Source organism: Typopeltis vanoorti, chromosome 9, assembly GCF_054136105.1.
Source record: "Typopeltis vanoorti isolate ZY-2024b chromosome 9, IOZ_Tvanoo_1.0, whole genome shotgun sequence".
NCBI lineage: Eukaryota > Metazoa > Arthropoda > Arachnida > Uropygi > Thelyphonidae > Typopeltis > Typopeltis vanoorti.
Window position 1 is genome coordinate 14922702 of NC_143557.1, and position 13453 is coordinate 14936154.

At 33.3% G+C, this 13453-nt stretch overlaps 1 protein-coding gene across 2 annotated transcripts in view; it reads right to left on the reverse strand.

The window, feature by feature from the left end:
* Positions 1 to 1333: 1333 nt before the first annotated feature.
* The window catches only part of LOC150102896 (thymidine kinase, cytosolic-like), a 224501-nt gene continuing 212381 nt past the window's right edge, over positions 1334 to 13453 (reverse strand). For both annotated transcript variants that reach the window (XM_090397539.1, XM_090397540.1), the window contains one exon: positions 1334 to 1758. In XM_090397539.1, the coding sequence (XP_090253665.1) occupies positions 1669 to 1758 (90 nt within the window). In that variant the 3' untranslated portion in view covers positions 1334 to 1668. The remainder of the gene's footprint in view (positions 1759 to 13453) is intronic.

Here is a 13453-nt window from a genome sequence, read left to right on the forward strand (position 1 = left end):
GGTAGGAAGTCAAATGAATAAATTTATATGAAATAAGAGAGAAATTAGTCAAAACACTAAATTACCTGTATACAAGACAGTGTTCAAACCAATTTTAACTTATGGATATGAGAGCTGGGTCAGAAGTAAAACACTTGATCAGACTAGAGACAGTCCTGAGAAAGATGAGGGGCATGAACAGATGACATCAATGGCAATTTCATATTAAAAATGAGGATATTAGGAAAGAACCTGATGTTGTGAGCATCCAGGAATGCATTAGCAGAGCTAATCTCTAGTGGTATGGTCACTTAAACAGAATGGGAGAGGAAAGATTAGCAAAACAAGTGTTCTCTGCCCGGTTGGCAGGAAAAAGACCCAGAGGAAGACCAAGATATAGGTGGACTGATACAGTAAAAAGTGCCTTAGAAGATAGAAATATAAGATCGGATAATATTGGAGTCTTGACAGGTAACAGACTTATTTGGAGGAAAATTGTAGATAGGAAGTTAGTAATGATGTAAATTTGTCATGTACTATGATATCCTGTACACCCCTTGAGGGTATATGTCAGGAATATGATGATGATGGTGATGATGAACAAAGTTACTAAATGATTCTAATTTTTCAACTCTTATGGTATACTGTTGATTTTAACAATAAATTTAAATCATTTCTGCAATTATAACAATAAATGGAAACTGAAAATATACAAAAGCATGATATATAGTTTGATAACAGAAATTATTAATACTGTGTTTTTATCATGCTCAATAGCAACAGTAATATTGGTATTGGCTCTTACACTTCAAAGAAAAATGCTTAATATTTTGATAACAAAAATAATTCCATATACGAAAACTTACAATTTATCAGAATATAATGATAATACTCTTTATTTCTAAGAAAGTTCTTTGTAATTAATGTTACAAACATTCCTTCAAATATTTCATACTGGAAATCCATGAAGATTTCAATCTTAGCTCTTACTTCAAATGTTGATGCATCTTGTCTTTTAGTTTTACAACTGTAGACGAAGAGGTATGACTATGCAAGAACTATATTAATATAGGCATCAAACATGATGGATTATGTTTTGCTATATGAAAATGCTTTCAGCATTCAATTTCATGTCTGGGGAGGGATAATTTTTGTAAAACCAGGACTATCCTGTTCAAAATGGGATGGGTGGGCACATTTGTCCAGTTCATGTTTCTTTTTTTTAACCACTTCTATAATCGTATCAAAATAAATTTTTCTAAACAATTTAATTATTGGGTCTACCATAAAATCATGGAAACATTAAAATTGTTAAAACTGAAGTGAATTAGAAAGAAGAAATGTACCAAAACCATTTTTCTGACTTACATATTTAATTGTCCTATTATTGTTTACTTTATGTTTAATTATTTTTTATTAACTGCAATAATTATGATTAAAAGTAACATTTTTAGAATTAATTTTGTATTTATGTTTATACTCCACATTAGCTTTTTAGTAATGCATTCCTATATATATACACACATTGATGATCATTGTTAGCAATCATTCATTCAGTGTCATGATTTTCTGGATTGTACGTGTCATACGGAACAAAGTAGCATTTAAGATAGCAAACAATAACTATTAAATTCGGGGAAAAAAAAAGTATGATTCAAAAAACAGGTCTTCGGTTTTAATAATTTCTTCCTAGTTACTTTCAGTAAGATTTTCAGGATTAACCCTATAGCAAGCTCGACACACAGCCATGTATTTGTCAGTCCCTCCAATTACTTCCAGCTGAAAATTAAAAATACGTAATTCAATACAGAAATCACAATATTGGTAGTACATTTTAATAGTACTACAAATGTTCATACTGTTTGCTTTTAAGTTAATATGTGAATTACTGATCTTATTTATTTACTGAACACAATAATTTTGTGATGGTAATACAAAATAATAGTTAACACGTTACTTTTATTATACAAAAAATGATTTTTTTTTTTTTTTTTTGAAGAGTCATATATTTTTCACATACAAGTAGTAAAAAGGTGTATCACCTTATGATGAGAATTCAATAAGAGTCAAACCAGTCTAGTAGTTGCCCTTCCCATGATGTTTTTGCATTAAGGAATACTAAGGCAAGCGATGTAAAGTAACTTCTATAAGTAGCTTAGTGATGAAGATACTTCATGTGCAAACTTTGCTTTCACCTGGTAAAGGATTAAAAAAGAATATAATATCTTATCAAATATAATTTATTATGATAATTACTTATTATTTTAAATCCTCTGCATTTTATGTCCTAAACCAGCATGAAGACATCACCAGCAAAAATAACAGTCAATGAGACTTTTTTAGACTGTGTCTTCTTTTCAAATTAATTTGTACAAATATTTATGTTGGAGCATGGTATTAGTGATGATTAATCTGTATCCTGAACAGAAATCCAGCAGACACAATTATTATTGGCTTTGCGCTTTTCTCCAAATTTTCCTGAAGCATTTCTGTCTATTAATTAGATTTCCAACAAGGAGCAGCTTCTCTGCTTTCTTTATGTCAGCTGTCCTTCTCCAATAACTTAAAAAATGCGTCCACTTTTTTCTTAGCAGAACTGCTGTCAGACTGTAGAGCAGAAATAAGTTTTATTTTTCCAATTCCCCATTTTGAAATTTGCCCATGTAACTTTACTTGAAACTGCCTGCTAATAATGAAATTTATCTTTGTGTTTAATGTTGAATGCTATTCCTTCCATTTATTGATGACTACTGTCTGAATATAACATCCTATATTTATAATTCAGCAGGATCACACTTGTTTTAGTCTACTTTGTCTCAGTAACAGCAACGATGTCCACATAATACTTCTCCAGTTCAACTTCTTTTTCATTATTTTTTTCTATGTTGATAGTACCTATCTTCAATTCTGTTGCTCATGACTTTGTTTAGTAGCTGACTTTTCACTATTCACTCTGGTTTTCTAATGAAAACAGCATGGACCTAGCTTAACTGAGCAGTGCCACACCTGGCATGACATTTTGTTATGTTTGTTTCTGGTACCATCATGTTTGTTTCTGGTTTAAGCCAATATAGAATACAATTTGGTTGGATTAGTCCCAAACTCTCAGCTCATCCTCATTCATTAAATATGCAGCTAATACCTACTAATGGTGCAACACCACATAAAGGTGAATGTTCCTTGCATTCCTCAAAGATGTGTAGTTCTCCCAGTTTTCTAGCTTTTTACTTATGAATGCATAATTTAAATATATGTATTAAAATATATAGAGAATTTTTCTTAATTATTATTTTCCAATATTGGCCTTTTCCACAAAAGAAGCATGCACTTCCACTAAAAGCTTTTCTGCTTTCAGTGGAAGTGCATGGTATGATCTGTGAAATACCTTCTCCAATATGCAAACAGAAAGCACAAGAAAAATTCTTACACTTTCTGTCTGCATATTGGGAGGGCACACCACAAATCATAAAGAATGGACAATTTGTTGCTGTCCCTTGCAACCATGTTACATTGCATTCAATGTTTGAACACCTGTCATTCTCTGTGGCAATACATTCCATTCGTTTGTTCGTTATTCACAAGAAAACATACCTACTCCTATGCTCACCACAACCTTATGTGAATTCCTCTTGACCTTGCCTACGTTCCTTCTATCTTTTGAAATATCTCTGTAATATTCATTCAGCAAGCTATTTTCAAGGGCTGATTAGTATCTATCATAATACTTCTATTTACTAAGCTCTACAGATCACATTCCCTAAGGCTATCCTCTTTACTGACATTGTTCAGTTAGTATTATCTTTTTAACATGCCCCTAAATTTAAAATAATGCTTTTATTACTTCAACTTTTTAGGTGCAGTATAGGAACCCACTATTTATAAGGTATGATCTCTGTAAATAAGTTTTTCAGTGAGTGGTGAATAAAGGGTATCTTTGGGATAGTTGAAAGTTAGACTATGTTTTCTACTTTTTTTTTCTTAAGATAGAAGAGTAGTTTGCTAGCTCCTTACAAGAAGGAATGTTATTTTGTGTTACAGGATAAATGTTCATACTGGCTTTATTGCTTTACTATCCACAAGCTGATCCAAAATATCTTTGGCAGAACTTTTTTGCAGAAAAATTAAAATACATGTAACTTGAAGTTTTTGTCAAATTATGATCCTATTGACAGCAGACAGCAATTCCAGTGATCCTTATGTGTTCAGCATATCTCTCAGATGCTTTTTGGAAATGGCCTTAACAGTTAAGTAACCAATTATGCATCCATAACATCTCAAAATCCCCCTTTTTTTTGTTTTGTTTTTTTTGGGGGAAAATCCTACCATCGCTGCATGGCATTAGTCAACCCACTTCTATTAAGATATTCGCTGTTAATAAGTGTTCTAACATAAACCATCTACACTCTTCAACAGATGGTTCAAGTGGTCAAAACCAATTAGAAAAGTGCAACACTGACATCACTGATGTTAGCAAAACAAAGAAAACAACTTAAGTATAAAGAGCTAATAAGCTTCATTTCAGCAATGAAAACATTACTTAAATTAAGGGGATATTAAATCCCACATAGTTTTAAAACCAAATAAGAAACTCAAAGATCGGAATCAGAGAGTTTCTTGCCAAATATAGTAAACTATAAAGTATCGGCGACACTAGCGTTAGCCAATGCAAGTGATCCCAGTACGTAGTACAATACCGGGCAACTCGTTGCAAAGGTGGGGGAAGTTCAGATCGTTATTCTTAGGTATTTTCCATAATGTAAAAACACATTTCCTAGGAAATGTATGCTGTTATTACATTATGGAGGGAGGTCACTACCCAGACCGGTTTCAGCCTTTTTTGAGGCTTCATCAGTGAGTAGCGAGACCTAATACCAAAGTGTATAGCGAAAAGAACTTATGTATTCTGCGAACGAGTTTTCCAAACAGGTGCAACCATTGAGTTACTTAAGTATAAAGAGCTAATAAGCTACTCACTGATGAAGCCTCAAAAAAGGCTGAAACCGGTCTGGGTAGTGACCTCCCTCCATAATGTAATAACAGCATACATTTCCTAGGAAATGTGTTTTTACATTATGGAAAATACCTAAGAATAGCGATCTGAACTTCCCCCACCTTTGCAACGAGTTGCCCGGTATTGTACTACATACTGGGATCACTTGCATTGGCTAACGCTAGTGTCGCCGATACTTTATAGTTTACTATATTCGGCAAGAAACTCTCTGATTCCGATCTTTGAGTTTCTTATTCGGTTTTAAAACTATGTGGGATTTAATATCCCCTTAATTTAAGTAATGTTTTCATTGCCGAAATGAAGCTTATTAGCTCTTTATACTTAAGTAACTCAATGGTTGCACCTGTTTGGAAAACTCGTTCGCAGAGTACATAAGTTCTTTTCGCTATACACTTTGGTATTAGGTCTAGCTACTCACTGATGAAGCCTCAAAAAAGGCTGAAACCGGTCTGGGTAGTGACCTCCCTCCATAATGTAATAACAGCATACATTTCCTAGGAAATGTGTTTTTACATTATGGAAAATACCTAAGAATAGCGATCTGAACTTCCCCCACCTTTGCAACGAGTTGCCCGGTATTTGTACTACGTACTGGGATCACTTGCATTGGCTAACGCTAGTGTCGCTGATACTTTATAGTTTACTATATTCGGCAAGAAACTCTCTGATTCCGATCTTTGAGTTTCTTATTCGGTTTTAAAACTATGTGGGATTTAATATCCCCTTAATTTAAGTAAAGAAAACAATTTGTGATTCTACTAAACAACTAATATAGGATATTATATTCAGGCAATGAAGAACATGGAAAGGAAAAGCTACAGCTTTCAATATGAAGATAACCTTGAATGGCAGACAGTTTCAAGTAGAATGATGCAGTTAGACTAGACTATGCAGTTAGAAAACTGAACAATGACACATTTTAGTGCATATGGATATATAGAAGATTCTACAAAGGAAGATCTAAGTAGTAGAAGGGAAAAATGAATACCACATTCATAAAAATGTTTGGGGAAATTTTGGAAAAAAAGAGGAAAGCTAAAGCTGGCCCATATTCTGAAGAATATGGACCAGTCATTACTGACACTATGTTCCAACAAAAAGATGTACATGAATTCAGATAGAGAGAAGACACAAAAAATAAGAAAAGTCTCATTGAGTATGTTATGTTGATAATGATATCCTCATGTTGGTTGTTCAGGACAAAGGTGTATACAGAAGATTTAAATTAGAAAGTGATCACCATTTAGTTTTGACTAGGATGAAATTGAATATCATATCCAAAAGAAAGTTTTAAAAAGAGTCAGGGTCAAACAGAGCTTTCAAAGATAAACTGTACACTCAAATTAAAGTATTATTCAAGAAAAAATGAGAGTTTGAAAACAAGAACCAAACCATTCAGATTCAGTGGTAGACCGAAATAAACACTGACTGATTTGGCCAAGGAGACATGATGAAATTAATTGCAAGGATAGAAATATCAGAACTCCATAGTGCCCTCAAGAAATGAAAGAAGCAGTTATGGAAAAGAAGAAAGCATATTGAAAGTTCCTAACTAGTAAATCAGTATATGCTGTGAGAGAATACAGAGAAAAGTGCAAGAAAGTGAACCTAAACAAAATTTATTGGGGGAATCTCGTAAAAATAGCACCAAAAATTCATCAGAACAACAGAGTAGTATCAAAAGCAAAGGCTAATGTAGATGTTAGAGATGAGAATCTTTATCCTGCATAACAAAAGCATTCAGAGCTAATTGAAGAAAGTTTTTTTTCACTTGCTTATCAAATAATTTATAACAGAGAAGAAATTACATTCTTGCTTTATTCCTATACTCAAGCATAAGCAAAGTTTGTAGGTGAAATATCTTCACATCAAGTGCCTTAGTATCCCATTATGCAGAACACACTTTCTTTCAGAAGTGTATGTTGCTACGCATTATGGGAATGATGACCACTACCCATGCCAATTCTGATCTTTATTGAGGTCCTGTTAAAGTGTGTGGGGAGAGGGTGGGGTTCACCAAAACACTGAGTGATTCACAAGACCACTAAATCTCACTGAGTGATTCACACAATCAGTAAATCTCACTGAGTAATCTGAAAGGATCATTACTAAACTCATCACTCATGACCTGAATCACTCTAAGACAAGAAACTCAGCAGTGGCACCACTCCCCAGGAAACAAGCCCACTATCAGTGGGAGCTAGGCCCAGAAAGATACCAAGGTTACTAGTTAACTGTTCTACAAAACAGATTGATTAGATCTGTGGTCCTTTATCCCTTTGTTGGATTTACAAAGAAATTGCTGGATTAAGAATGATTATCGAGCACTTGATTAGCCCATTGTGGGATATTGACTATTAGTAAGTTTTTTTGTTTTTTTTAAAAAAAACTATTTGTTCAGTATGATTTTTTGGGAGGACATTTGTCTTGGAGCAGAGCTACTGTGACCAAGCAGGTCCCCGGGTGGTGGATAGGGGAATGGGTATCAGAAATGGTGGTTAGCTGCGAATACTCAATAAGCAGTCATGGACCAAAGCGGGCATGTCTGGAGGCCCTAAGATGGCAGCCCTATCACCAGACTAGGCTGCAGATGGTGGGTAACCAAGCTCAGCTGACAAATTCTTATACTCGCAGATTTCAAGGGAATAAAAACCAGACAACCCAAACGGATAATGAAACGGAATTGGAAAAAAGGACTATGAACTGGATACGGATTGGAACAGTAAACATAAGAGACATCAATCACAAGATCGAAGAAATACAAAAAGCCCTAACAGAAATAAAAATAGAAATAGCAGTAATTAATGAAACAAAGAAATAATCAAAAGGCTCTACAGAACTTCAGGACTATAGTTTAATAGACAGTGCAGTACCCAACGAAAAATGAGCAGCTGCAGGTATAGCCATCATGATTGGCAATAAATGGAAAGACAAAACTGAATCATATAACTGGATCTCTGAAAGAATAATAATGGCTAGACTTAAATAAGAAATTTATTACAATCATAGGAATATATTCACCCAAAAAAGGAAAAAAAATCAAAAACAGAAAAATTCTATAAAAACTCTAAAACGTAATTCAGAACAAAAATAAACAAGATTACTTAATCATTGCAGGTAATTTCAATGCTAGAATTGCATCAAATACATTTAAAGATTTAATAGGTAATCAAGGAGAAAACACCATAAATAACAGTGGAAGAGAACTCAAGGAATCTGTGGTCTATAACAGTTTGAAAATCACCAACAGCTTCTTTAATCTTTAAACATAGAGAATATACATAAATATACATGGGAAGTTACAGGATATAAAACCATCATTGACTACATAATAGTGGGTGAAAAACTAAAGAAGTTGGTAAGAAATTGCAGAGTACAGAGGATGTAAGATTGACTCATCCCACTATTTATTAATCAGTACTATTAAGATCTCAAACCAGAGAAATAGAAACAATACAAGCACACAGAAACAAAAGCAGGAGCAATTTAAGATAGAACTGTTACAGCAAGAGAGTATCAGAGAACTATATCAAAGAAGACTTACAAATCATACAAAGAAAATAAATGAAGATACAGATATAGAAAATGAATGGCAAAACATTAAACAAATAGTAAAACAAGCAGCATATGAAGCCATAGGAACAAAACTGTGAAGAAAAAGGAAAGGACTAAGAACCTGGAACCCAGAAATAGAATCTTTAACAAGAAAGGAAAAAGAAATCTACCTTAAATGGTTAAATGACAGAACCATAGGAAATGAAATAGAATAAAAAAGAATCAGAGAAATAAGAAGAGAAACCAGGAAAATCAGAAGACAAGACTGGGAAAAATTTGTATCAAGATTAGATAATGACATAAATGGAACTCAACTAAAGAGCTATAACATCATTAAAAAATGACTCAAGAAACAAAGGATAATCTACAATTAGAAGGCCCTCCACAAAAGAATGGACCAATCACTGCACCCAGCTTCTAAACAAAAAATAATCAAATTGAAAAAAAAAACAAGTAATAAGTCAAGAAACAAATGAAGAACCAATACAGTTAAATGATCTAAAGAAAATACTGGAAAAATTTAAAAATAGAAAAGCTACAGGAGAAGATGGAATAAATTCAGAACTATACAAATACAGCTCTAAACCATTTCAATTATGATTAATTAAATTTCTAAACAGAATATGGGAAGAAGGAAACATCCCACAAGAATGGAACAAAAATAGTCATAAACATATTCAAAAAAGGAAATAGAAAGGATTGCAGAGACTACTGAGGAATATCCTTATTAAATACGTGCTATAAAATATCTTCTTCTTCTTCTCTTCTGTCTAAGAATGGTTGAGTCTTCTCTTATGCAGGATTTTCCAGTCTTCTCTATTCCTTGCTGCTCTAAAAAGTTCCTCATGTTCTGCATCCCGAGATGTTCTTAATTTCAGCCAGGTAATTCTTGGTCTTCCGGGTCTTCTTTTTTCAGTTGGAAAAGTATTGATTAGGACATTAGGAATCTGTCTGCGTCCATGAGTACAGTCTGGCGAAACCATCTCAACTGTTGTTTTCTAATTTTTTCTATTACTCTCCTTTTATAGAATAATTCTTGTCTGACTGTGTTGTTTGTTTTCTTTTCTATCCAACTTGTTCTATTTATTTTTCTTAAGCATTTCATTTCAAATGCCAGCAATTTTTTCTCCTCTCTTTTCTTAACTGTCCACATTTCTGCTCCATAGATGACTGTTGGTATAATTATTGCTTTATATAATTTGATTTTGGCTTACTTAGATATCTTGTTTGCTTTCCAGATTTTCTGTAATTTTCCCATGGTGGTCCATCCTATCACTATTCTGTGTTTGATTGTTTTGAGTTCATCTATTGTTTCTGTTAGTTTTGATCCAAGATATATGAAGTTGTCCACTTGTTCTCCATTTAGGGTGGCTGAGATGGTAGTTCCGTTCCTCCCTATTTTCATCACTTTTGTCTTTTGTATATTTATTGTCATGCCATGTCATATGTTTTACAGGTGTTGTTTAGCTTGTTTATCAACCTTTGTAGTTCATTTGGGGTTCTTGCAATAAGGACGAGATCATCCGCATATTTGATATTATTTATTTAAACCATTGACATTGATTCCAGGCTCATTGTCTATTGCCTTCTTTACAACTTCATCTAGATATATGTTGAATAGGCATGGGGATAATGGGCTTGCATTACTCCTTTTTGGATCTCTATGGGTTCTGTTGTGAGTGTGTCTTTTTTAATTATTGCATTTGTCTTAGAGCAATATTTTATCAGAAACTGTATTATATATTTGTCTATTGCTTTTTCTAGTAGAATTTTAAGAAAGGTTTCTCTGTTGATGCTATCGAACGCTTGTTTAAAGTCCACAAAACAAAAATATAGTTCTTTATGGTCTTCCCAGCTGAGCTCTGCTAGCTGGTGCAATGTGAAAATTTGGTCTATTGTTGAATAGTTTCCTCGGAAACCAGCTTGTTCTATGCCTATCATTTTCTCATAGGTGTTTTTTAATCTATTTTGTATAATTGTTATGAATTATACAAAATAGATTAATATTTCGTGGTCAATGTCAAAATCAAAGCTTCTTAATGTTCGTACATTATTTACTGAGCTTTTCCATTTTGTTTATGATGATATAGTCTATGCAGTTCTTTATAATACCATCTGGGGATGTCCATGTATATTTATTATTAGGGCGTTGATTGAACAATGTGTTTGTAATCATTAGATCGTTTGCTTTACAGAAGTGGAGTAAATGTTCTCCTCTGTTGTTAAGCTTTCCGTATCCAACTTACCCCATCACATCTTTTTTGTCTGCTGTGAACTGTCCTATTTTAGCATTAAAATCTCCCATCGCTATCATGAGTTCTCTATTTTTGGAATTATCTATTTCCTGTTGTAGTTTCATAGAAATTTTCTATTTCTTTCTCTGAATGGTGCATATATTTGGATTATTTTAATTGTTTGACCTTTTTCTTTTGCTTGAAGTTTGGCTGTGATCATTCTAGGAGATACTGGTTTTATTTCAATTACTGAGTGTGTAAGTTTCTTCTCAATTAATAATGCAATTCCTTCTCTGTGTATGTTAACTTTTTATACTGAGAAGTATAGTCTTCCTTCTGGTAAATCCATGAATCCATCTCCACACCAATGTGTCTCTGATAAACCTAAAATACTCCATTTCAGTCTTTTTAAATTTTCCTGGACTAATTGCAATTTTCCAGGTCGGTATAACGATCTTATGTTGAGGGTGGCTACATGTTTCACATCCTTGGCTGACCACATTGCTGATTTCTCACCTACTCTATGTGGTCTTCAAGTAGGCGCATCGGCTGTCCTGTACGCAGTAGCACTATCTCAGTTTGTAAACTTTCTACGTCTCATGAAAGTTACTGGCATTATAATGCAGCCAGCTTGCCATGCCTCTGCTACATCCTTTGGTCAACGACTCTTTATTCTTTATTCAGAGCAACCCATTTGGGTTCCCCCATCCGCCACCCGGGGGAACGCACCTGGTAGGAGTGTGGTCTCCCCAAAGGCTATAAAATATATCTACATATAATTAAAAGTAAATTTACACCATGGGCTAGGAAATTATTGGGGAAGAACAATGCAGCTTTAGGAAAGGAAGATCCTGCACAGATCCCACATTTACACTCAAACAAATTATAGAAAAAAAGAATAGAATTTAATCTGCCAATATATATGGCCTTCCTGGATTATAAGAAAGTACACGATCATATCAACAGAACAAAATTAATCAATATACTGTGTGAATTGAAAGCTCCACCTCAAACCACAAAAGTAATGGCAAATATACTGGAAGAAAGCTATATTAAAATTCATAATGAAACAACTGAAAAAATTAAAACCAATAGAGATTCAATGAAGTGGATTATCACCAAGATTACAAGAGAGTGGAGGAAAAACAAAATCATAAGAATTAAAATAGGAAATAAAGAATTAACCATCCTTTTATATGCTGACAATCAAGTTATTTTTGCTGAAAATGAAGACCAATTACAGAAAAATCTACACATATTGAACAAAACAATAGAACAGTATGACATGAAAATCTCAATAAATAAAATGAAATCAATAGCATTTCAAGGTAAAGAAATTAAAAGATGCAAACAAGTCATCCACAACAAAGTAATAGAACAAGTGAACAAATTTAAATATCTAGGAAATTACATAAACCCCAATGGAGAAATCGACATTGCATAAAAGAAGCAAAAATTCCTAGCAGTCATTGGAACTTTGAACAGACACTTCAATAAACAGATGTCTAGAACAACCCAAATAAAACTAAATAAAATAATAGCCAAACCAATTCTGAAATATGGCAGTGAAACATGGACTTGGGGAGAACAAGATAAAAGACAACTGGAAGCTGCAGAAATGAAGTTCCTAAGACCACTCGCAGGCTATAAAAGAATAGACAAGATAGGAAATGAAGAAATAAGAAAACAATTATCCATAATTAACATAACAGAAGACATCACAAACTATAGAAAGAGCTGGGAAAACCCATATAGAAAGAATGAATGAGGACAGATAGCCAAATATAGTTTGGAAATATAAACCAAAGGGCCACCGATCAAGAGGAAGACCCAGGAGGAGATGGGTAGAAGACTTTTTAAAATCTTGAAAACATTACAGACAAACAATACATGAAGCCAAGAAGAGATTTTTTGGGAGGACATTTGTCTTGAGATATTTGTTTGTTGTATTCTATCATATATAACGTGTATAAGATTTTGAAACACTTAAATACAGATACTAAAGAAACATAAAATTAAACACTGAATTGAAATTAGAAGAATTTCTAAATTTCTATAGAGAATTGTGGATAATGAGTATTTTAAAAAAGATAAATGATAAACATTTAATGAAAATGAAAAAGAAATAACCAAAGAAGAATTAGAAATCAGCCTAAAAGAAACAAGAAACGGAAAATTACCTGGAGAAGATAAGCTAGGTTCAGAACCATATAAATATGCAGGAATAAGGTTCAAAGAAAGACTCCTATTATTTTTAAATAAAATCTATTCAAATGGTAATCCCCCAGTAGAATGGAAAAAATCAATTGTGATTCCTATCTTCAAAAAAGGTAGTAGAGATGACTAAAACCTGTAGATGTATAAGTATACTAAATTCCTGTTACAAACTATATAGCATAGTTTTAAATAACAAACTAATAAAATATTCTGAAAACATTACTTAAATTAAGGGGATATTAAATCCCACATAGTTTTAAAACCGAATAAGAAACTCAAAGATTGGAATCAGAGAGTTTCTTGCCGAATATAGTAAACTATAAAGTATCGGCGATCACTTAGCGTGAGCTAATGCAAGTGACCCTAGTACGTAGTACAATACCGGACGACTCGTTGCAAAGGTGCGGGGGAAGTTCAGATCGCTATTTAGGCAATTTTTTTCTAGGCAGGAAAGTGG